This window comes from Myxocyprinus asiaticus, chromosome 41 (genome assembly GCF_019703515.2).
Source record: "Myxocyprinus asiaticus isolate MX2 ecotype Aquarium Trade chromosome 41, UBuf_Myxa_2, whole genome shotgun sequence".
Classification (NCBI taxonomy): Eukaryota; Metazoa; Chordata; class Actinopteri; order Cypriniformes; family Catostomidae; genus Myxocyprinus; species Myxocyprinus asiaticus.
In genome coordinates, this window is record NC_059384.1 from 23,125,574 (window position 1) to 23,152,560 (window position 26,987).

Genomic DNA, 26,987 nt, shown 5'->3' on the forward strand with positions numbered 1-26,987 from the left:
TAGAGTATATTGTCTTTTAGTTAGGCCACAAGCACCCCATAACAGTTCAAACAGGACCTACTTAATGGAATAAAACTATATTTGTTAAGGAATGGCAAAAATTATAAATGCTTAGACCTTCTATTGAAAAATAAAACTGTAAATGGATTCTATAATGTGGTCCCAAACAAGTTGCAAAAAGAAGCAGATGCTATATTGCTAATACTGGATCAGAAATATAGTGTCACAGAGAATTTGTTCAAAAAACCTCAAATAAATAGAAGAGTGTCATCCTCAGGCTTAAATGTCTCCATAGTAATGACATGTACACAGATTTGCAAAGTAGCCTATATAAAATCTGGTGAGATCAATATAGAGTATAAAAATAAACCTGATAATTTGAAATATACCTATATATATATATATATATATATATATATATATATACATACACACACAATGTCATTTCAAGTCAATGCTCCAAGTCAGTAAATCAAATTCCACTAGAACATTATAATATACTCCCAAGTCTATATATTGTGCGCTTTAAAGTAAAAGAAAAACCAGGCAGTATGTCATGTGGTCAAAGTTCAGCAGATAACACTTCTCTCAAGAAAACATCCTTTAAGTCTGTTCTTGATGCATTTCAAGAGGTGGAGTTCTCTTTCCTGGGCAGGGCCGTTGCCCCGGGCCCTGTGAATTTTAGTGCCAGCCCTGCTCCTGTGGTGCATCAGTCTATTTTGGCAAAAATATTCAGTGGCAGCAGAACAGGAATTTTGGAAGACTTACTGTATGTGTAAATATGCAAAAAAGATTCCATAAGTGCATAATTCTATTTGTCTAATCTGCTCATTCAATCCCATCCTATGGTCTGTCGATTTGGTGGTTGTATGATGATATGTAAATTTATTAGATATTAATATATCTAATGGACTAAACAATCACAAAACATACTCTTGATTGTCAAAGATTCAGTCAGGTCATTGCACTGCTTCAGATATCCACCTCTTCACCCTCTCAGAAAAAATTAATAAAATAAAATAAAAATACATTTCATCCTCATGGTGATTTTCATTCATTTTCATTGCTCTCTCTTTCCACCCTCTCATTCTCATCCGCTTCAATATCATCTAACTGGGTCCTGGAGGTGACCTCACTCATTGGGGAAGAGTTATCTTCATCCACAACCATTCCTATATCTGGAGTTTTCTGCTTAAAAAGAAGTATGATATATATTTATATATATAAAAAAAGAAAAAATGGTTAAGACGTACAGTAAGATACCATCATATCACATGAGTATCCTATGTACATATTTAAAACTCTAAGGCCAACAAGGCAACAATTCTCCTGATTTCCAGTTAACCATGGATTAGGCTTAAAGGTGATGCATGTAGTTTTTCTTTTCTTTTTTATGTTAAAGTAACAGTTCACCCCAAAATGAAAACACTTTAATCATATACTCACCCTCATGCCATCCCAGATGATGACTTTCTTTCTTCTGCTGAAAACAAAGATTTTTAGCTCGTGAATGGTGGCCTGAACTTTGAAGCTCCAAAAAGCACATAAAAGGCAGCGTAACAGTAATCCACACAACTCCAGTGGTTAAATCCATATCTTCAGAAGTGATATGTGATGTGGGTGAGAAACGATAAATATTTAAGTCCATTTTTACTATACATTTTCCTCCCTGCCCAGAAGCTGGTGATATGCACAAAGAATGCGAATAGGCAAAGCAAAAGAAGAATGTGAAAGTGAAAGTGGAGACCAACACCTGTCATATCGCTTCTAAAGAAATGGATATGGATTACTTTTATGCTGCCTTTATGTACTTTTTGGAGCTTCAAAGTTCTTGCCACCATTCACTTGCATTGTATGGACCTACAGAGCTGAAATTTTCTTCTAAGAATCTTCATTTGTGTTCAGCAGAAGAAAGTCATACACATCTGGAATGGCACGAGGGTGAGCAAATGATAAGAAAATGTTTTCCCTTTAAAATACTTTCTCCTATCCTAGATAACTATAAGTAATCAATTTATTGCAGACGAAAGGACAGAAAACCAATTTAAAAACAGTAATTTCACAACTCCGTTGCATGCCTCAGAAATTACACACTTCAACCATTCAAAACTGATTGCATTATAAAGCACACTAACTCTAATAATTCTGCAGAACTCAGGTTGGTCCTCACCTGTTTTCGGTATACATAACAGGCAGCCACTGCGACCATGGTGGACTCCCCCACAAATCCTGCCAATAAAGATCCCACTCCTAGTGTGGCACCATGCACTCTGCACAACAACAAAAACATAATGAGCTGCACAAGAATAATGACAGGACAAGTCAAAATGCCTAGGTGTAGTGCGAAGATGTTGTAATCAACAAAACCTGTTAAAGTAACAGTCTCTAAAGCTTAGCACTTTAAATACAGCTCCAGCAGCACGCATTACCTATGGAGCTCTGACTTATTATTAATTCAAAAACAGCAAAGAGGGAATTTAATCTGCTTATTTTTAGATTCACAAAAATTTCAGAGGCAGCTTGGCAGCTAATTAGTTCACAGATCTCAGACTGAGCAGAAGAGCACAGTCTGGAAGCATAAAGTAATTTGAATCAGATGCATTTTGCTGCTGCAATATACCAGATGTGTGTGTTCCTAACAGCTTTCGATAGAGTAAAAAAAAAAAAAAAGACTGTAAAGATTCATAATATAAACATTAGAATTCCGTCATCTGTGTGCTGTTTATAAACAAGCAGTGAGGCAGGGGATGTATACCAACCCCATGTAAGGCAGCACCAGAAGGCTTGTGATGAGCACAATTATGCGCAGGACAGAACTGGGCGCCAGCACGAAGGTTTTCTTCAACGTCATTAACCAGCCCGTCAGATAAGCTCGAACAGTTACTGCATATCACACAGACAGAACAAAGAATACATGAGTAATATGGTTTTTCAATGTAGAAATCTGAAGTCAATAAGTACAATAAGCACATAGGTAAAAGAAAAGGCCGACCGGTACCTGGCAGAGGGAAGAAGGAAAAGATTCTCAGAGGAATTGTGCAGAGTTGTGCAAAGGCCATGTCCACCCCGATGACGCCTACGAGGATTTGCTCAGAAACATGAGGAGTCCAGAATACAATGAAACAAAGCTGGCAAACAGACATAAACACATGGTCACGTGTACATTTTTATTTAGCCCTCATGCCAATGAAATACAGAGAATATCATGTGCACATCGTATACAGTAGGTACTCAACCAAAATGATACTCTTTACTGCGGGCAGTACTGCCATGGTAAAACTTTAAATTCTCACAACTGAGACTTGTTCGCAAAATCACTGCCAGGAGGCACAAAGGGACACTTTTGGCACCACAGTTTACATTTATGCATTTGGTAGACGTTTTATCCAAAGCGACTTACAGTGCACTTATTACAGGGACAGTCCCCTCGGAGCAACCTGGAGTTATGTGCCTTGCTCAAGGACACAATGGTGGTGGCGCTGTGGGGATCGAACCAGCAACCTTCGGCTTACCAGTTCTATGCTTTAGCCCACTCCCACCACCACCACTCCCACTCCATGTTTGTTTAGTGTGAAGTTTAGTGTGAAGTGAATTTTTTCCTTTTTGATGTGTAGAAGGTGATCTAACAGTGCAAAATGAATGGCAGCATTAATGTTAAAGCTTAGTTAGCTCATGAATTTACCACTAGCATACAGAAGAAAAGGCTCAAATGTCAGCCTTTTTCAAAAAATGAAAACTGTTACTTCATAGATATTATTTATTTATTTGTCTTCCTGAAAATCTAAATGAAAATACATTGTGAACATTCATTATTTGATTTATTAGGCCAAATGAAAAAACGAAAACGGCATTTAATTAACGGTGTTAACCTGTGTTATAATTGACCTGGCTAATCAGTAGTGGTAGACTAACATCATGTACATCTATGTCGCGTGCACATGTCAACTTCTTGACAAGTTGACCGAAACTTTGGATGTGCATATTTGTTTTGTATGTTTCTTCCCATTTCAGCAAGACCAAATTATGCAATTGTCTCATGCCAAGTCTGCACGACGCCCTGCCTACGGGCATTCCTCCCTACTGGCACAGTATTCAAGTCTGGCAAAGGCATGACACACAAGTTAACAATGCATCTTGCACCACATTTGACCAAGCTAACCTTCAAATAGTCCTGGCAACAAACATCCTGTTAATATGAACGGGTAAAAAAATGTTGATGCTAAAATCCGTTCCCCTATCACAACATTGTTGATTAACCCAAAGAGTGTAAACACTGTGATGCCATTAAAACATTGCTTTGTTAGTTTTGAACATCCTGACACAGCCCGACATAGCTCAACTAATGCCATGTATTTGGGAGTATTTATTCCAATCTGTTTCACCAATTGAAGACAGGGGAGTGTTTATGAAACCTATTTTTTTATTTAATAGTAAAAAAATTTAAATTTGTGGCAGCGGGGGCATGGTCAAGCATCCGTCCAGAGAGAGAGAAAGCGGTAAGGGCGCTTGCACCCGAGCTAGATTATGTTTAACACCTGTTTCTAATTCCAGTGAGCATGGGGAGAGCGGCATATAAGCAGCCTCGCCACCAGCAGAGGAGAGAGTATTCGACTTCAGTATTCGGAAGCAGTGCCACTATGCAGCATCTCAGCACATAGGGTTATGGAGGCACTCTCCAAAATAATCTCCCAGGTGGGGATTCCGAAAGAAATCCTCACCGATCAGGCCACAACCTTTATGTCACGGACACTACGTGAGCTTTACGAATTATTGGGCATTAAATCAATCCGCACCAGCGTTTACCATCCACAAACAGATGGCCTGGTGGAGCGATTTAATAAAACCCTTAAAAATATGATTAGTAAGTTTGTGCACGATGATGCTAGAAATTGGGACAAATGGCTCGATCCCCTGTTATTCGCAGTATGAGAGGTCCCGCAAGCCTCCACTGGGTTTTCCCCATTTGAGCTGCTGTATGGGCGGCGCCCGCGTGCGTGCTTTATGTCATACGCGAAGCTTGGGAGGACGGACCTTCAACCAGTAAAAACAAAATTCAATACGTTCTTGATCTTAGAGCAAAGCTCCACACTTTGGGGCAACTAACACAGGAGAATTTGCTCCAAGCTCAAGAATGACAGAGCCGACTGTATAACAGGGGAACTCGGCTGCGGGAAATTGCACTGGGAGATAAGGTACTCATATTACTCCCCACATTGAGCTCCAAATTACTCGACAAGTGGCAAGGACCCTTTGAGGTCACACGACGAGTGGGGGATCTCGATTATGAGGTTAAGCGAACCGATACAGGGGGCGCACGTCAAATATATCACCTCAACCTCCTGAAATTGTGGAGGGAGGCGGTCCCTGTGACATTGGCTACGGTAATTCCAGAGAGGGCTGAGCTCGGGCCAGGGGTGAATACAAAACACAATCGTTTCACCCCGGTCACTTGCGGAGACCACCTCTCACCGTATCAACTCGCAGGGGTTGCCAAATTGCAACAGGAGTTTGCAGACGTGTTTTCCCCTCCACCGGGTCGTACGAACCTCATCCAGCACCACATCGAGACTGAGCCGGGTGTAGGGCTTTACTGGTTGTTTAGATCAGTGTTACCATCAGAAATAATTGATAATTATTTCTTTAGTTATTAATTAATATTTAAATTAATTAATTTAATCTAACTCATTAAAACCTCATATGGGGCTCTAGTAAATGTAGTGCACTACGTTTAGGAGCGGGTTTGGTTATTAGCAATAATTAATAATTATCAAAGATAATTATTAATTATTAATTATTAAAATCAATAGAGCATTGATGAGAATCAATGTTAGCTTTTCTAATCCTTTAAATCAACAATTATCAAAGATAATCATTAATTGTTAACATCGATGAAACATTAATTAAAATTAACACTAGCTTATTGATCCTCAAATTCAACGATCATCAAAGAATGATCAATTATCAAAAATCAATAGAATATTAATAAGGATTAACATTGATGGGGCACCACCCTGGAATCAGGGACTAATAACCAGATAGTATAACAGTCTCAATATTAGATTGTTTTCTTAGGAAAATCGACATCTGAAGAATATCGATTTTCGGGAAAAAAACAATGAATGAAGGCTTGAATCAGAGCACTGACATCCCGTCAGCATGACACAGGTGTATGCAAAACAAACCAAAACACTTATCTTTGTAATATAACAAAGTTTATTTATGCAGTAATATCAATTAATAATTAATAAAATGCAATCAATAAACTTCCGACTTACAACTACAAACTAAACAGTGATATGATTAGATATGGAAATCAAAATAATCCTATAACACATGAGGGTATGTGTGTGTGAGAGTGGGTGTGTGTTAGTACAAGAGAGAGAGAGAATTAAGTGACGGCCCCAAAGCCGATTTCACGATCGTGGGAGAGAAAGCAGCTTTTAGTTTATCACTCAGAGACGCGGTGGACAGCTCGTAAACCGTCTCGCGGTCTTTGATTCTTTAATGGATAAACTCAGTTTGTCTCACCCGCGATGGCGGAAATACACAACAGTCCAATGTAGTTGGACTACAATACAGCAAATCAAATTTGTGATAATTAATGCCCTGAGTATTAATAATGAGCAGACATGGCGGTCCGTAAACTGTACAAGCATTAACCTTGATACACAAGAATAACACACTATAATATTCTATCTCTGCCCAGACGTAAACCTCTTACTTGAATCGCATGAGGATGCAGAATGTGTGTTCATCCGTCGCTTCACTTCTGCAGGCAAACGGATGAAGATGCGGATTGCTCGGCGGTCTCCTTCGGATCCGTTAGAGCGTTCGGTGGAACACAGAGTAATCTCAACTTGTCCAGCAAGATGGAGATTGTATGGCCACAGTTTCAAGTCGGACGTTACTTCCTTGTGCCACAAGGCTGCACCTGAGAGCAGCGATGAGCTGTGTCTATGCATGACGAGCAAAGTTGCTGGAAGCAAATCCCGGAAGCATTTCAGAGGTATTTCTACTCCTGATGATGTCATGGTTGAGGTGCGTTCTGTCGTGTGCCTCATCCAATAGGAGTTGAGAGTTCGATCCTGTAGTGAGCAAGGCTTCATGGGATTTGTAGTCCGTTTTGGACTCCCTTTGTTTGATTTTGGTGTGGTTTTTATCAGTAAGATTTATGACTTATGTGGGGGCCTGAGTTAGGTTTTACGACTGTGTTAGGCCTACCTTTGTCTTCTATCTGAATACATGAGGCCCAACACGGGGGTGGTGGTACGTAGCCATCCCTACCGACTGCCCGAGCACAAAAAGAAAATTGTCCTGGAAGAATTGGATGCAGTGCTCAATATGGGGGTAATAGAGGAATCCCACAGTGATAAGAACTAGAACAACCAGGCTGGACCAAAGAGCAACGGGTCTGTACGGTTTTGTGTGGATTATAGTGTGCACTTTTTGTGTGCGCTTTTACATTCACCCAATTTCTCTCTCCCTTTTGTCTTGCAGACGGACACTTCAGACAGAGGGCTGGGGGCCATGCTCTCACAGGTGGTGGAGGGGGAGGAGCGCCCGGTGCTGTACATTTGCCGCAAGCTCTCGTTGAGGGAGACTAAGTACAGCACCGTAGAAAAGGAGTGTCTCACCGTCAAGTCGGCGGTCCTCACTCTCCAGTACTACCTGTTGGGGCGGGCCTTCACCCTCTGCTCGGATCACGCCCCACTCCAATGGCTCCACCGCATGAAAGATACCAACGCGTGGATCACCCGTTGGTATCTGGCTCTTCAGCCATTTAAGTTCAAGGTGGTCCAAAGACTGGGAGCACAGATGGCTGTCGCCAACTTCCTTTCAAGGAATGGGGGGAGTAGTAGACAGGCCGGATGTCTCCCCGGCCTGAGTCGGGAGGTGGGGATATGTGGCAGCGGGGCGTGGTCAAGCGTCCGTCCGGAGAGAAAGTGGTAAGGGCGCTTGCACCCGAGCTAGATTATGTTTAACACCTGTTTCTAATTCCAGTGAGCATGAGGAGAGCGGCATATAAGCAGCCTCGCCACCAGCAGAGGAGAGAGAGGGTCTGGCACAAGGAAGGCCACGGTGCTCCTGAAGCTGTTACGTTTAATCTGTTATGTTTGTGAAGCTGATGTGTTTAAGTTACTACGTGCCTGTGAAGCTGATGAGTTTGTGAAGTTGTAAAGCATTGAAGTGGCTGATTAAAAGTCCTACCTGAGCCTGGAAAAACCTGCTTCCCTGTGTTCTCCTTCCCTTCTGTTTGTGAAGCTGTGTTACATCATTATTTTTGCAATTCAATTTGGTGACACTAGTAGTGCAGATATTACACTTCACCTTTAAAGACTTGATTTGCTTAACACAAAAATGAAAACTAAAACTAACACAATGAATGTGAGGATTCTGCCGATGGGTATGCAGATGGTTTGGCCATGTTTTTTCACAGACGAAAACAAATAAAGTGTGTAATGTGACACAGACAAGCCCATCCATGCATGGTCAACCTGGGCTATAAAACTACAAAGTTTATGGGTTTGCAGCTTTTACATCAAAGAGTATTTTTGTTGTCAAGTTAGACTGGTGTCTTTTATGAGAATACCGAATTTGAAGAACTTTCTGGGGTAAATATGGGGCAACATTTTGAGTTTTTATTTCACAACCTCAAAAACAAATTAACCCACCTTATGCAAAAAAAAAATAAAATAAAAAAAAAAAAAATAATCTTGGTAAATCTAAATTAAAGATATTCCAACTACGACTGATTTTCTTTGTCATCACTGTGAGACAAGAACCAGGAGCCTGTACCATGAAGCCGTTTAAGGTGGCTAGCCAAGTAAGTTTTAGTTTAGTTTGTGTCAACTCACCATGAAAGTTGGTCTGCCTTTCCGTAGTTCATCACCATAGTAACTTACACTCCACAGATAACCTGCTCCGCAGCAGGTTTTCTTCTGGTAACAGACCGCTAACAGATGCTGAACCAATCAGATGCGAGTAAAGTGACATATCTAATGCAATGAAGTCACTCCCCCATGTACTTTACAGAAAAAAAATAAAATAAAATAAAATATCTTAGATATCCAAAAATATCAACAGTTCATGATAAATTATTTATTTGAGAGTCTAAATATAGACTTTCAAAAGATGAAGTCTTGCAATATACAGTATTTAAATACACTATAATTGTTTTTCATTGACATCCTCTAGCCATAAAATATAAACACAATACAATATTAGGCTATCTATAAAACAGCTAGTAAGATAAATTAATATAATACCTGCCGATAATGATGATTTGTATGCTTAATCACTCTACAAGTTGGATATAGAAAGGGATGAATGCCACCCAAACCCCTTCTTTCATGGAGATAAACATACAGAATTTCACTTGAGGTTTAAAGGGGTCATGAAATGCTCTATTTTTTTATTTATTTTTTTATATAGTTTTATAACTATAACCTTGAGGTCCACTGATAATGTTAGCAACGTTTTTGTGCATTAAAATATTCATAATTTAGTAATATACAATCATTTTCCACCCTGTCTCTGGCCCTCTGTCTGAAACACTCGGTTTTGGACTAAGCGCCTCCTTCAACATAAATGCCCACTGTTATGATCAGCACCATAAACTATCAAACACTCATGGCATATGTGTGAACGAAACTGTTTACTCACTTTTGCGATCGGGTCCCAGTGTTTTTGCCACATTATTCAATAACAGTTCCTTTGCCAAGCTTGAATCGTATTATGACTGTTCACAAGCAATCCACGGTGATATGAGCTGAAAAAATATACAATCCACGCTGATGTGAGGCGAAAAACCACACATTCATAGTCCAAAGTGCAATGAAGATGCACACATCCAGTATCATCGTGCACCGAAGCCGGGAACACATCAAAATAGTTAAAGACGTCCATCTTGTGCAAGTTTTCATACACCAACGATTAAAAATGGCGCCAATGGGTGCCAGAACGCATCCATGATGCATTTGTGCTCAAAACAACAAGAGGCAGCAGCTGAATGAAACCGAATGGCTTCTCCTCTTCACAGCTGTAACTTGTCACTGCATCTTTTAAAACTGAGATATGTATCGAGCAGTCAAAGACATCTGTGTAGTGCATGTTTAAATACAAAAATTATTCAAAATGGTCCAAATAGGTCCTCTTTGGTGTTCAGGAATAGTGAGGCCTGTCTGTGCTGCTCTCTTTGTTTCTGAACTGAAGTACCAGTGGGCGGGGCCAAGGGTAAGATGATGTAATGTAGGCGTTGATGTTTTTCGTTGTAGAGGCGTTCATGAATGTACCCCTAGTGACGTAGGGTAGTCGCAGAAATAGAGAACGAGGCGTTTATGCAGCTTGGTTTCAACAAATGCTTTTATTGCATTGGGGATAATGTTTTGAGTTCTGAAATTTACAGTATGCCCTTATATGTCAAAATATCAATGACAATTTAATTCTTCATGACATGACCCCTCAAATATAAGCAGTACACAAAATGTGTCTTAAATAAAAAGAACAAAAATATGTCTTATTATTGCATACCAATTATTCAATATGGATTTCTGAGTGCTCACGTTTCAATTATTCAATATTAGCCTATGTTAATTTGTAATCATATTAATTGATATTAAGCTCAATTTAAATAAATTTCAAAACTTCTATATTTTAAATAAAGTTTTTAAGCTTTTAAAAATAAAAATACGCCTGTGTGTTCTTGTTGTGGACCTATATGAGTTTACTTAAACATTGATATATACAGTATATGCTGTTTCATATTTTTATTACATTCAGAATTTGTTTCCAGCATTCCTCGATCTCTCGCAGCAGCCATGGTGTTTCTTCATCCTGTGTAAATGTCTTTAATTTCTTCATAATCGAACAGTGATTCCTTGTGCTGTGTAAATGGTTAATTCTTCATGATTTAATGTTGATCTCTTTTGCAGCGTAAATGTGTTTTATTTGTATTTTTTTATAACAATCTCTTGTTGTGCTGTTTAAATGTTATACATTCTTTATACACTGACTGAGCATTTTATTAGGTACACCAGTACACCTATTTATTCATGCGATTATCTAATCAGCCAATTATGTGGCAGCAGTGCAATGCATAAATAATGCAGATACGGGTCAGGAGCTTCAGTTAATGTTTACATCAACCATCAGAATGGGGAAAAATGTGATCTCAGTGATTTCAAGCATGGCATGACTGTTGATGCCAGATGGGCTGGTTTGAGTATTTCTGTAACTGCTGATCTCCTGGGATTGTCACACACAACAGTCTCTAGAGTTTACTCAGAATGGCGTCAAAAAACAAAAAACATCCAGTGAGCGGCAGTTCTGTAGATGGAAACGCCTTGTTGATGAGAGAGGTCAACGGAGAATGGCCAGAATGGTTCGAGCTGACAGAAAGGCTACGGTAATTAAGATAACCACTTTTAACAACTGTAGTGAGTAGAATTTACTGTATGAACATTTACTGTATGTGCACACGTGCATGAACTGGTCAAAGCCTGAGTTGACAGAGAAAGTTGATGAGCAGCGTCATGGTACCAATTAAGCCTGACTGAATTGGTTTGGTTTTGTCATCTCGAAACCAATCCTGTAACCCTGAGTTTGTTCAACTAGCTTCATGGTACAGGCCCCAGGAGAGCAGCCAAAGATCTTCAGTTTTCAGAGATGCCATGACTGGTGGCACAGGTGTTACATCCTCATTCAAAAACATGGGTGTGCAAGGTCTGCCTATAGGTGCTGTTAATGTCCATTTGATTTAACCCTCCATTCGTAATTACACAACATGCACCTACAAGTCAAACAATCTAAGACAAAACAAACTAGAGAGCTTTTGGTCTGTTTTCAGCATGGAGAAAATGACCACATTTACATGCACTTACGAAAACACTTTATTCCAGGGTTTTTGCAGAAAGTGGCATTCTGAAACATCATGTAAACGAGAAAGACGTTTTCCTTATGTAATGGTAGCCAGCTGGTACATGAGTGCTGTGCAGTGTGTAAACCTTACTCTCCTGGCCTTAAGAGATGCACTAGCAACCGAGGCTAGAGACCATGGCTTTTATAGCCTCCTTGCTAACTGCTTTTGTGGCCATTTAAACAAATAAGCAGTGCTCTTAAAGGTTTTTAAAGAGTGCGAATGTGTGTGAACAGACCGGATAACAAACATCATAGGATTGAGCCCAACAACAATCCAACACAGCGGAGAGAATTCAACATTTCTCAGAGTACAGTGGGAAAAGCACATACACTATAAACCATACCCATTTATACACACTAATTTAAAATACCGACTGTCCCTCACATTCACGTATATGCACTCAAGTACACTGGGGGAATCCTGGAGTTTGACGTAAGAGGGAAACCTCATTGTTGCAGCGCAATCCTGCTGCAGGTCGCGATGGAATGTTAAGGAAACAAACACAGCAACAACTCTGAAATATCTGGAAATAAAGTGAAGCAACTGGGAATAAAATAGCGAAGTCTTCCTTGGATGCCATATTTGTTTTTTACACAAGCGTTGCAGGGAAATTACATTGCTGTGGTGAAAGCTGCTTACTCACCGAGCCACATGTATAAGGGAGTAAAGAGTACACCACTTATACAGTACATGTAAACCACAATGCCACTGTCTTGCAATAAGTTGCTTTCTGGTGTCCATGTAAACTTGTGATTGTTTATATTCATTACATATCACAAACAACAGGCTTTATTTGTTTTCACACTGTTCCACACCTGTTACATCAACTAATTTTGATGGCAAAGACAACAGAAGGCCATCTGTATTGCATAAGATACTTGGACCCACTTTATATTAGGTGGCCTTAACTACTATGTACTTAACCATTTGATACAATGTACTTACGTACATATATGTTGTTGCATTGTAATTACATTTAAAGTACTTCTATTTAATTACATTTGTAGTTACAATGTTACATTGACCCCTAACCCTACCCTTACTCCTAAACCTACCTGTACTTCAACCTCAGTAGCAGCAAATGTGGGAATTTTGCAGTTACACAGTAAATACATAGTCTTGTATGTATTTAATGTTAGTACATATTAGTTAAGGAGACCTAATATAAAGTGTGACCAGATACTCTTTTTAATCCATAAGTGGCATCCTTCAAACAAAACCTTAACCATATGTGCAACATCTGTGACTTGCTCAGTTCAAAGGGTCAGCAAGTTCTGAGACAGACTGTTGGATTTATGTAAGAAATTAAGAGTCATTTTGACCTGTTGGTTTTTGTTTGCAGGCCCTGAGGTAAGAGCAGCATAAAACCACAGACCACGAATTGGTTTGTCAGCAATGCAGGAACTGAAGTTGGCACTTCTTCAGTGTATGGCATGTGAAAAATGCATGTTCTATTCATGTGAAAGAAAAGGATCCATTTGCTATGTTGGAACCTGTAATTTGGCCAGCCCCACAATCCTTGCTATATTTAAAAAAAACAAAAAAACAACTCAAAACATTTGTGAAAGTCCTCTGGGCACATATCATGTAAATGCAATTTTTTTACATTATATTTCACACAGTGACAACAGTGTTCCTGTGGTGTGACATGCTATACTATACATTTTTTTAAGACAACATTTTTCAAATTCTTATATAATATATAAACATCTAACATGCAGTTGGATTTCGTGGAATATTAGTACTTTTAAAAATCTGTCACACAGCAAGACTATTTAAGTAAACTTCAAAAAATTTGCAAAATGATGATTCAAAATTGTGAAAAAAGGAAACGGTGTCTGCTAAATAAATAAATGAAAATGTAAAAGAAATTATGACCAGTTACAGCACCTAAAATGTACACTTTACCTTAGACATAAATTGAACCTAAAATTTTGATGTTTGTAAAAAAATAAGTTAAAAGTTATTGGACATTTTATCTATCATCTACCCACATATTTAAACCAAATCTACATAGATGTTTGATTAAAAAGACTTACCATTAAAGAGAGAATCAAGCAGCAGAGAGTGAATCTCTTGATGTGAGATTTGGTGACCGGCTGACCACCAGCTAATTTATTAGAAGGGATATTCTGTTAAAAATGAGGACAGATTCAGTTAATTTGTAAACCACAATGACTCAAACAATGTGAACAGATACAGTATCAAAACGTTAACTTTGATCCTTTTGTGGAAAAATCTCATTTGAAAATAAAAGACCCAGTGAAGTAATGTTTTCAATCCATGTTTAACTTGCTTATCTCACATTATGCTTTGCTATCAAACCATCTTAAACTATAATGCTGTTTGTCACAGCCAAATGCACCTTTCTGGCATCACCCATCAAAAGCAAGTGGCTGTCACTCCTACTCTCTACTAGAACATTGAGAGCTAGTGACTTTAAATGCTGTTATTAAAGTTACAAACCTACCTACGTCCTTCACTCAAACTCTCACCAACACAGCCACAATTAAAACATAATGGCCCTTTTTGCCACAGAGAGGTGACACTGGTTATGTCTGTAATCAAAAGCAGGTGAAACCAAACAAGATCAGACATTGCTGTAACATTTCCAAAACCACTGGCACTTGGCTAAATGTTTGTCTGACTGTTGCAGGTCTTTCTGTTGTGTAATTACAGGCATGGAGGATGAACCATTTTATGAAGAACACAGCACAAAAACACTAGACATTGGGTGTTGACTAAAGAACTTCTCAGAGCCTCAGGTCAAACCAAAACGTGTTGCCGTGTTATGGTTTGAAAATTAGGATAACAAAGGTCTTACATAAAAACATCTAAGCAAACACCAAAAGACCGTGATATAAGTTAGATAAGAACTGGATTTGTACATTTTCTTAAGAAAATGTGAGTGGTGCTCAGCAGGGTTTGCTGCCTAGCAATTAAAAAAAAAGAATTCATGGATGAACTGCCACATTTTATAATCTTGCCTCTTTGAATAGTCTAAAGTATACTTCGGTTTTCCCTGTTACGGATCGAATGGCGTACAGTATGTATGACACAAATTTCATCATCAGCACAGTCTGCACGGACTGTAGTCAAAAGAGTATACTTTAAAAGGCTTAGCGCTAGACTGTGTGATCAGGCACCTGAAAAAATAAGTATACCTGAAACTTTAAAAAACGACTAACTGGGGCCTGGGTAGCTCAGCGAGTAAAGACGCTGACTACCACCTCTGGAGTCCAGGGCGTGCTGAGTGACTCCAGCCAGGTCTCCTAAGCAACCAAATTGGCCCGGTTGCTAGGGAGGGTAGAGTCACATGTGGTAACCTCTTAGTGGTCGCTATAATATGGTTTGCTCTCAGTGGGGCGTGTGGTGAGTTGTGCGTAGATGCCGCGGAGAATATCGTGAACCCTCCACACACGCTATGTCTCAGCATTAACGTGCTCAACATGCCACGTGATAAGATCTGGGTTGACAGTCTCAGACGCAGAGGCACCTGAGTTTCTTCCTCTGCCACCCGGATTGAGACGAGTCACTACGCCACCACGAGGACTTAGAGAGCACATTGGGAATTGGGCATTCCAAATTGGGGAGAAAAAGAGGAGAAAATCACAACAACAACAAAAAACGACTAACTACCACTTACCTTATCAAAAGCTGGATAGACAGCTCGCAGTTCTGTTAACCAGCCGTAGGGCATGTGACCCACAGGATATGTGGCTGTAAGGACTGCTACCGCCTAAGAGAAACATGCAATTTAGCTAGAACAGACTGCCATGTAATACCGATGACTTCAAATTGGCACTCAACTCTACTCACTTCAATTGATGTAGTGCTGCCTTTAAGGTCCCGTGAGACGAACAAGTTGACGATGGGTCTGCTGATGCGCTGAGTGGCCAAAATCAGCGCAAGCGGCCACCAGAAACTGAGCATCTTCCTTACAGTGGTATCACCCTGGAAATGACCACAAGTAAATGGCATATACTGAAGAACAAGCTCTTTCAAAGTACCAGCTAGGACTACCAGCTGTTGGGGACATAGCTGAGCTAGTAGACTATCTAGGTCAAGCTGGTTAGAGACAGTGGACCACCTTGGACCATCAACAAACCAGCTACCGTTTTCCAAAAACTATCTTGACTACCTTGAGCAGGTATGACCCATGATTTGTTTTTTGCTTTTCTCAGCAGGAAATGATACTGTATAAAACCTGCACATAGGATAATACATGTATGTATATTTATAGTTTGCTTTGTTATCTTTTTGCTGAGACTAGACTATGGTTGATAAACATACCCCCTGATCGAGACTGCTTGATTCAGGGATGTTGTCATGGATGTTGTGGTAGTAGCCTAGTCCAACGATAGTGAAGCGCACGAGAGCTCCCACGTACAGAGCGAGAATGGGAATAAGAAGAGGCTCTAAACATTCCAAGTTACTTTGGAGAAGGATTATCACAAATATTATCTGCAGGTGGAAAAGAGACATCAGTTAAACAATTTTAAATTAAGTTTAAGCATAAGGTAAAACACATAAGTCTGTAAAATATTTTTTGTTCAATTATTTAAAAATAAGAATATGCTGTATTTGTAGCCGTTACCTTTCTATACAAAAATACATGTCTCTTTGCTATGCAAAAAAAAGAGCTAAAAATGCCTTTTTGGAGCCAAGAGGTCAGCCCATTTATCTTACAGTAACATTTTTTTTATTTTTTTTTTTATTTAGCATCATAGAGTTGACAGTGAGAATCTTGCTATTGTTACCTGTGCAACAACATCAGAGATGGAGGCAGAGCCTACCAGCAGACTGTACTTGTGCTTTAGGAGGATGCCAGTGTGAATCCACGCCTTCGAATCAAAATACAAACAATACAAATTTAAAAAGAAAGAAAGAAATAACAAACATGTATTCAAAAGGCCTTAATCTAATAAAGAGATGCTCAGAATAGCATACTTCCATACTAGTCATACTTTTTCTGCAGTATGCAGTATGTATAGTGTGTGCAGTACTAGATAGATAGATAAATAGATAGACAGATAGACAGATAGATAGACACACAGACAGACAGATAGAACGCTATTTTATAGATACATTTGAGGTATCGATATATTAACATCAGCCAATATTTAAATTAGAAGCCTAATTTGTGTGCTTTCAGTTCACTGCCAGTTCCAATCCATTCAATGTAGTCTAACGTAATAGCTTTGGGAGACCACAAGGGGGCGACATAACATTTACTGAAGCCAGTTGTGGCATGGACAAGGTACAAATATCACTCATTACACATTACAAACTGATGGCAGTCAAGAGTTACAATGTTTTTTGTACTTCTTCAAGAATTAAAGTGACGTTGATGAGTTTGCAGGTTAGTGTATGAAACTGGTGTGACAGTGCAAACTTAATGATTAGAAATGGTGACGTTTATTATGCAATTTCTCTGTATGTAGCCATCAAGCTGTCAAACCACAAAAAGACATACTTGTAATTGAAAATACATTGTGTAGCTCTATAAAGATACTTATACACAATGTATCATCCAGTAATGACTAGAGTAAATAATCTTTGTCCTTTGATAATGATTTGGGTCGAATTTAATGGAAAACTATGTGAGTTGAGTTCCGTGGCACAGCAGAATTTTTAACAGCCCACGGTGTGTGCGTAGACACCTTCATAGAAAATAATTGTTTCGAATTTTAGAACGCTCCATGTCGTCTGGTAGACATGTCTGGTGCGCGACCCTCTTTAATTAACCCTGCCACTCAAACTTTACCAAAGTTGTGCTGAGAAATATGTTTGAAAAGACTAAATCTATTGTGTAACAAGCAGCCCTATTTATATCTGAAAACAAATCCAGATATATCAATAATAGTCTGTGTAACACTTTACAATTCATTTTTCACACCATGCCAATCCAAATACAAAAATAGAAAAACGGTTTGAAATTTTTGAAATTTTTGAAATTTTTTCCGGTTATTTAAAGAATGGAAATTGATCTTTTCTCTCATTTTCTTCAATTGTACTTTTTCTAAATTGTGACTTTAGAAATTATTTTTGGAATAATTGACTCATCACCAACTTTCTATTTTTAAATTTTTTCATGTCTTGCAATTTGCGCTGTGGGCTGTACCATTAGCACGGGGGTGTGGGTTAAGAAACAAACTGCTTATTACTGCATGGACATTGAGAAGTTTAAAAGGCTCCCAACCTAATTATTATTATTATTATTATTATTAATAATTGTAATTTATTTAGGCCTTTATATGGAGCGTATATTGGCAATTTACCAGGACCTCATTTCTCAAAAGCATCGTAAGCCTAAGAAGATCGTAGAATCCATAGTTTTACGGCCCGTTTCACAAAGCCATCGTAGCTTAAGTAGTACTTGAAAATGCTCGTAGATATATGAGTGCTCTGGAGTAATCGTAGAGCGACAAGAACTTCGTAAGGACACGGACTTATGCAGACACCTGCAGGACAACCACGAAATTACACATAATACAATTTAAATACCTAGCTAAACTTAATGATCATTTAATATCATTATACATATGTCAGAGAGGGAAAGAGAAAAATCAATAACTTGCTGCCCTGCATGAAAATTGTCTGTATATATTGGCTCCTTATCCTCATCTCTGCTTCCTCTCTGACACCCAAGGGCACTCTCGCCCACACCACGCGTTGTGTAGTAAAGCACATGTTGTGTAGCATTGCTGTTACCGTTATCATTTTTGGGAATAAAGAGTCCTCCCTTTGATTGGTGAATGTCCCTAAAGCGCAGCTTCCACACGTCTCCTTATTTTGTGCTCCGTAATAATGGTGAACCTCGTTATATTCAATTAATGCTTATCATTGGCAGGACCACAAACATACAAATATCAACCCTTGTATGATATTCATTGAAAGAAAACTGCCGCATGATGGCTGGCTAAGTGAAAAACACTGAATTTCCGAATTCCCTAATTCCCTAACCACACAAATGTTTCCTTCCAATTAGAAATGAATATCGTACAAGGAAAAATGGACCTGATAAATTGCAAGTAAACTCCGTATAAAGGCCTTAATGCATCAGAAAAGATTAATCACCCTAAATTTATATTAAATGAAAAGCAATTCAGAAGAGGTCACCATTGTTTATTGCTAGTATCATATGCTTTGTAAATAAACTTGATACTAAAAAAGTGGTACAAGTGGCATGAGGACAGACACATGTGATCCGTCAGTGTCAGTGTCTGCCAGCCAGTGAGAGATTAAACCCCTATCATCCACTACGCAGAGCGAACATTGCAAAACTGAACCCTTTATGCTTGCGCGACCTACTTAAAAGTGAAGTCACGCCGAGTTGGCGCTCAGTGGGTCGCACAAATGGTCTGTCCACTCTTTTGCTATTGCCCGCATACCAACCCCTCCGTGTGGCAAAGGTGGCACGTGTGCCTTCGGTTGTTGAGCCCTGGGCAAGCCTTTTAAACTACTACTCAACATACATACAGTACGTTCCCTAACCCACACCCCCGCGATAATGGTACAGCCCACAGCGCAACTTGCAGGACAAAAAAAATTTGAAAAATTGAATATTGGTGATTGGTCAATTATTAAAAAAAAATGTTTTTAAAGTCACAATTTAGAAAAAGTAAAACTGAAGAAAAGGACAATTATCCATTCTTGAAGTTACCGGAAATAATTAAAGTTTCAAACCATTTTTGTATATTGCATGTGGATTGGTATAGTCTGAAAAATGAATTGTTAAGTGTTACACGGACCGATAATCATCGGTAGAATCCTGCGATTATAGATACGTGAAAACGGCATCGATCCCAAGCCTAATGACAGACAGACAGACAGACAGAGAGAGAGAGACAGACAAACCGACAGACAGACAGGCAGACAGACAGACAGAGAGACAGACAGACCGACAGACAGACAGACCGACAGACAGACAGGCAGACAGACAGACAGACAGACAGACAGACAGACAGGCTGTGGCATTCACTTTTCTCAGCCTGTCCAGGTTAATAATAGAGGTTCACACTCACCATTGCATCTAATATTGGAAATACTGCAAGGTACAGGAAGGCCTTCCTCGTCTTGTTTCCAACCGATTCATCCACATGGTGGAGCTTATTTATGATGTAGTAACCCAGATCTGTGTAAGCTGGAGAAAATATGGCAATTTTTAAAACAGAATTATGATATTACTTTCCAAATCGAAAGTTGCTTGTGATATTTTCTCCACTTTCCAGCATGAAACATGAAAAAAATAAAATAATAATTTCCTCAGTTGATTATTTTGTTCCAAATGAGACATGAAAAAGACAGACCTACCTATGAGGACATGGAAGACAATGGCAATGATCCCTGCCACAGCCATGCAGAGGACAGCTTTGTTTCTCTCCCTCTTGCTGTTGACAAACACGAGTCCCACATTCTTGAAGTCGCTCATGGGTCCAGTGAAGAACTTCATAAGCGAGTATGCCAGACCATAGCTGGCCAACATCTCAACTCTGTCCTCTTTTACAGCAGCTATTCCTCTGTTTAAAGCCTGAAACAAACATGAGAAAAAAAAAACAGAAAAAAAAAAAAAATCTATTTTATCACCCTTAAATATACATTTAGCAAACCCGATGAGACTCAAAAGTCCCTGTTCAGAAGAAATGGTGTCGACAAAATGCCTATAATTGCCAACTTCAGGAAACTGCTGAAAATATAACTATAAATTTGAAGTTTCACATTCTGATGAGTGCTTACATGTTACCAAGCTATCCACCTTTAAAAAGCCTGAAGCTACCATATCTCTTTACTAATGATGTTCCTCTTTAGCATCCACATTACAAAAATACCACAGTGAACTATAAATTTCATTTCATCATATTTCTTTGAATTCACTGGAACATCCATGTCAAGACAGTATTGCTATAATAAGCAACACACATCTGCACAGACATGCCCAAAACTGGAAAGACAATGACCAGATTTCAAACTTTGACAAAACATTTATTTACGTTTATGCATTTGGCAAATGCTTTTATTCAAAATGACGTTCAACGCATTTAAGATATAATCTACATATTATCAGTTCACTCCCTTGGGACTTGGAACCCATGAACTTGGCATTGCTAGCAGTGTGCTCTACCAGTTGACCTACAAGAAACAATTGGTACACCAAAAAACAGTGTAGCCTAGACTATATAGACTAACTCCAGTTTCATCCCATTTCTATCACTATTTGTGCAGCTGTCTATAACAGTAAGAAGAAGAGAGCCAGAGAGAGAGACAATAAAACTGCTGCTATAAATAAACTCACACAGTACTGTAGTTACATAAGACTAATCCTTACCCCTCTCTAATCCACACTTACACGTTGACAAGAGTAACACTAGAGGACACAGACCTAGGCACATGCTTGAATGAAGAGAAACATATGTATTAGGGCCTGTTCTATTCACTTTATACACAGATCAGTGTGCCAAGAAATAAAGCAAGAAATGAGACAATGGGCTGAAATTATGTCTCTGCCAAGTGATTAAAGGAATAGTTCACCCAAAAATGAAAATTCTCTCATCATTTACTCACCATTATGCCATCCCAGATGTGTATGACTTTTTTCTGCAGAACACAAACAAAGATTTTTAGAAGAATATCTCAGCTCTGTAGGTCCATATAATGCAAGTGAATGGTGGCCAGAACTATGAAGGTCCAAAAAGCAGATAAATGCAGCATAGAAGTAATCCATATGACTCCAGCTGTTAAATTTATACTGCATTCTTCATCCATATTGCCACCAACTGGTCAGGCAGGAGAATTTATTGTCAAATAGGACTTAAATATTGATTGTTTTCTCACCCACACCTATCATATTGCTTTTGAAGACATGGATTTAACCACTGGGGTCTTATGGATTACTTCTATGCTGCCTGTATGTACTTTTTGGACCCTCAAAGTTCTGTCAACCATTCACTTGAATTATATGGACCTACAGAGCTGAGATATTTTTCTAAAAATCTTTGTGTTCAGCAAAAATAAGCAAGTCATACACATCTGGGACGGCATGAGGGTAAGCAAATAATGAGAGAATTTTCATTTTTGGGTGAACTATCCCTTTAATGTGCATCAAAAAGTAATTGAAAAGCAAGCTTATTTGAGCAAACTTTGAGCAATAAAAATTCACTGTATGTTTACAGTATCTCTTGACACCAAGCTTCTCCAATATGCCCAAGCTCTCCTCATAAATAGCAGAGAAAATCTTTACACTGGCCCTGTTACCAGGGCATTGATGCCAACAGAGTTATTATAGAGAATGTATAAGCATATATGTAGCTGAGGCATAAGTAACTCATAAGACGTAATCAAAGAAACACTTCACGCAAACCCATACAAGCTCCTAACATGCCTGCCTGGACATAAGTGTATACTCCAGTGAAGAGTAATGACATTGCACAAACACAGTTTCTGCCAATTATGGACCTGGTAGTATCACCAACTTGTGTGTAGGATGGTTTTTCATTCACTCTATGCATTTTGTTGCTGCTGTTTTGTTTCTGATTTTTTATTCAGGGTTCAAAAATATATGTTGATCCATTTAAAAAAAAAGGGCACTTGTCTAAAATATATATTGGCCTTTACCTTAAATAATTCATAGAGGGTATCTCTGCTGTAACTGGTATCTATTCTTTCTAAGCAGAGGTATTGGGCTATGCATTTCACTTTGACTCACCAGATCTTAACATGTAAACCTGTAATTGAATGTAATTTTTTTTTTTTTTTTTTTTTCATTTTAAAAGGAGAAGTAGTGTTATGTAAGGGAAATACTCATAAACTTGGAGATCATCTTTGAGAAATGACTTCCCATTCTGGGCAGAAAATTAAATCAATTATTAAAAGTACATGGTTATCCTCAAAATAGGCTAGCTAGTGGATGAAAAATAATTTTAAAAAAATCTAACTCATAGAACATGCAGGTTTTTAGACTGTTGGGTACAGTCCAACTTCAAATTATAATGATTACTTCTAATATACTTTTCTATCATTTAACTCATACTTTTATGAGTAACAGGGGTAGAAATGACAACAGTGTCCTGCAGTGTAAAATTATATAACTACATTTTCTTATTTATGTATAATTATGCATGTAGCTTTTATGACTTCATATGAACTGAGAATACTCTTCAAAATGCATGTCACACTGCAGGACTATTTAAATGAACTGAAAAAGCTAAAAGATTATTCAAATCAAATAAAAATAAAAACAAAATAAAAAAAGGGAGAGGAAATGGTGACCAGTCACAGCACCTAAATCTACACTGTCCCTTTTATATTTATAAATGATTTATACATTTGTAACACAAATTTATGATGTCAGAAAAAGTTAATATCCATGTTATTTGTCAATAACTCACTTATTGCAGGGACCGAGAAACCTGATCCTCTTCTTACCTCTAAACACAAGCCCAACCACTGTATTTATACACACATCACCATAACCTGCTGTTCGTGCAATACATGTGGTTGTATGCCAAAATATGAGGGTGCAAAAGTTAAAACGCATAATATCATCATGTCTTACCTGTTCTCCAAAGTCAATAGCTATATTAGTAATGGCCAGTGGCAGCAGGAACCGAATGAGAGGCCAGTAGGCAGTGTGTGATATACAGTCCATCATGGTGATATTATTATTAAGGCTCATCCGTGACGATCTGCACTGAAGAGCACCGAACAGCCTGTGCTGTTTCTAGCTGACTGAAGTTAAACTGGAAAAACAGAAGACGTTGTCAGCTGTACTGTCATTCCCAGCGCTTCCGTGCAGGAGGAGGCATGAGAAGGTCACCCAAACATTTCACAATGATATCATTCTGCCATTCACCCGCAAAGACGTCTTACAGTCACGAAGGTCTGCTGTAGGAAACTGCTGAACTTCTGCATTTTGGTATCAGACGGTATAAATAACAGATCGAAGAGCAGTCTGCAGCTTGCGCGCATGTGTGTGTGTGTTATTTATTCCCAGTGTAGAACACACGTGGGGCGTCACAACACCAATACGTTCTCCAGCTGTTTACGTCACTCTGCAGTTTTAATAATCAGGATTGATTACAAAAAAAAAAAAAAAACTAAAACAAGAAAATCTAATATTTTGAAATATATTCGTATGTATGCTAGAAAAATATTAATAAAATTGCATGCCAAAGGAAATGTTGTATTAAGTTATAATGCATAACCGCATGTTTAATTATTGTATTTTGCTGACCTCTACTGGATGTCAGTAGGAATTACACTCAGTTTGTCAAATGTACAACAGTACAGCAACATCAGTGCTTGTTGACAGTTAAATGCGTTGTTCTACAGGCTCAACATTGGAAGGAGTAATTTTGGGATAAAATAGATTATATTGAGAATAATTAGCAAAAACGTTAAAGGAGCTAAAGGTGACCAATATAAAATAATAATAATAAAAAACACTATACATAAGTTACATCACTACCAAAACTCTCTTTAACTACTGAAGCTTATTATGTGATTTCACCCTAGACGTGGATGTTGGTAGCATATTTATATTTCCTAATCTTTAATTTGATGCATTAAATTGAAGTGTATCCAATTGCAGTGTATTAGGCCTACTATACATATTATCAATCAATATTATATATATATATATATATATATATATATATATATATATATATATATATATATATATATATATATATATATATATAGTTCCATATCAATGAGATTCCCCACTTTTTTGTCAACATGAAATAACCCTCTGTAACTCAGGCTGAGTGTGATCCATGTGCGGTTTATTAAAACACAGCAAGTTCAGAGTACAGACCAGCGTGGGTCGAATAACCAGGGCAACCAACAATATCAGAGGCAGTAAACGTGGTATAACAGGCAGAGGACCTGGGCAGGCAGGCAGCAAACAGCAATAGAAATGTAAATATCAATGTTTTTGATCAAATTAAAACTCTGAAGGCCATCCACTGACGTTGGTGGCATTATATGATTGGTTTACATGACATTACTCTTTCTCCAAAGGTAGAGCCGGTTGGTATCTCCAATCTAGACGTATCAGGGGGAATTCGGCTATTCAGAATATAACATTCTAATTGAAATCTGCTCAAATGAACGAAATGACTTAAATAAACATTCCTTCATTTTGCTTAATGAGATTCAAAGATCTAAGTCAGTCTGGAGCCCTGATTTAGTATTTTATATATGTAATTAATTCATCATCTACATAATCGGAGGTGAGTTTCCCTCCCTCCAGGACATCTATACCAGGCGGTGTGTGAAAAAAGCTTGGAGGATCATCAGAGACTCCAGCCGCCTGAGCCATGGGCTGTTCTCACTGCTACCATCAGGCAGGCGGTATCGCAGCATCAGGACCCGCACCAGCCGACTCCATGATAGCTTCTTCCCCCAAGCAATCAGACTTTTGAACTCTTGATCTCCCACGATCAAAGTACATCAGCACTACACTTTATTAATCTTATTATCTCACACTGGACTGTCATAAATTATATTCTCTCTTAACAACACACTGGCAACTGACTATCAACCAACAGCCTGAATGTCAATACAGTACAATGCAACCTACTGAACATTCTATATATTCTATATATACTTTTTTATTGTATAATGCGTATTCTATATTGTGTGTATTGTATACTGTACATTGTATGTTATTATTTGTATATTGTGTTATGTGTAATTATGTGTATATTAGACTTTAAATTGTGTTGTAAATCTGATGTTTATTGGTATATGTCTCATCACTGTCACGACTACTATGTTGCTCGGAACTGCATCCAAGAATTTCACACACTATTGCACTTGTGTACATGGTTGTGTGACAATAAAAGTGATTTGATTTGATTTGAATTTAGATAACTTTGTAGACATCTGTTTTCACTTTGATATTAAGGGATTTTTCTGTTAATTATTGTCATAAAAACCACATTTAATCTACTTTGATTCTGTGCTGTAAGACATGAAAACTTCTTAGGAAGATAAATACTTTATAATTTATAGGCACTGTACCATTTGTAACTGACAATATTGTCTTTCAGGTCACCTATTTTGGACTGGCAGGGGGTCTGTATGACTGTAAAAGAAACTGTCTGGAGAATAATGCCAAAACTAATGACGAACCAACTGGCGAAGCAAATTAACTGGCGCGGAGTGAATGGGAAGTATGGCTTTGAACCACTTGCCATTAAAGATGTTGTCCTCAGTAAGTTTTATTTGTGTATCATAGTGTTAATTCATTTTCATCGTTATAGGAAACACATTTACGCTTTCTTGCTGAGAGTTAGATGAGAAGACTGATAACACTGTCATGTCTATATGCAAGATATGAAGCTGGAACCAGGTGATGGTTAACTTAGTGCAGCATAAAGTAATAATACATTTTTAAATAATAATAATAATAAAAACAATTTAGTAATGAAAAAGAACCAAGAAGAGTATCAGTAAAGAACCGTATAAGGCATATCAATAAAATAAAGATACAATTCTAACAATATACACAGCTCTTTAATAAAGTAAAAGTATTTCTTATCAGATTATTTGGTTAATCAATATAATAATCGTCGAATTTGATTACTAAAATAGCTGTAAGCTGTACCCATTTACAGGCTGTGATACTTGCCAAAGTACTGACCATGCAGGGTGCCCAAATTGTTGTTATGGGCCTTTTTCTTTTTTGTCATTTTGAAACTATAAAATATGTCAATTGAATTAATTTAAAATTAAATCTACAACACAATAAAGTCTGCAAAAAGTGAAGGGGTCTGGATACTTTCTCAAATGACTATAACCCTGTAGTTTTTTCCCATCTTTTCCAGTCTTTATGCTAAGTTAGGATAACCAGCTTCATGTTTGAACAGGCAAACTTGTGCCATATTCACCTGATTGATCAGTTCTTTTTCTTTCTTTCTTTCTTTTCTTTTTTTTTTTTTTTAAGAATCTGTGCGAAGAAATGCAAATACTGCCAGTGCGTCAGACGGAGACATTGAAAAGTTCATAAAAAGATGGCTGCAGCTTGCATCTGACAGAGATGGGGGAAGAAGAGAGCGGGCCC

General features: G+C 38.2%; 1 protein-coding gene across 2 annotated transcripts; it reads right to left on the reverse strand.

Annotated features, from left to right (window-relative positions):
* Window positions 1-22: 22 nt before the first annotated feature.
* Window positions 23-23,891, reverse strand: LOC127431772 (progressive ankylosis protein homolog). 2 transcript variants are annotated; one of them, XM_051682311.1, is made up of 12 exons: window positions 23,472-23,891; window positions 20,234-20,450; window positions 19,945-20,063; window positions 16,678-16,761; window positions 16,211-16,381; window positions 15,737-15,871; window positions 15,564-15,656; window positions 13,957-14,049; window positions 2,999-3,128; window positions 2,760-2,883; window positions 2,171-2,270; window positions 23-1,191 (listed from the first exon to the last, which is right to left on the reverse strand). In XM_051682311.1, the coding sequence occupies exons 1-12, from the start codon at window positions 23,589-23,591 to the stop codon at window positions 1,051-1,053; spliced, it is 1,527 nt and encodes a 508-aa protein (XP_051538271.1). In that variant the 5' UTR covers window positions 23,592-23,891; the 3' UTR covers window positions 23-1,050. The 2 variants fall into 2 exon arrangements, with proteins under 2 accessions (XP_051538271.1, XP_051538272.1); XM_051682312.1 differs by having other exon boundaries at window positions 23-1,188; window positions 23,472-23,890.
* Window positions 23,892-26,987: the final 3,096 nt, after the last annotated feature.

What these genes read in the sequence shown, in the direction of transcription:
- LOC127431772 (XM_051682311.1), bottom strand. Translation starts at nt 23,591, where the DNA reads ATGAGCCTTAATAATAATATCACCATGATGGACTGTATATCACACACT. An exon ending in TTCCAATATTAGATGCAATG is followed by an intron (nt 16,762 to 19,944) that starts GTGAGTGTGAAC and finishes TTTGATTCGAAG; the next exon opens with GCGTGGATTCACACTGGCAT. An exon ending in CTGGTGCTGCCTTACATGGG is followed by an intron (nt 2,271 to 2,759) that starts GTTGGTATACAT and finishes GTTGTTGTGCAG; the next exon opens with AGTGCATGGTGCCACACTAG.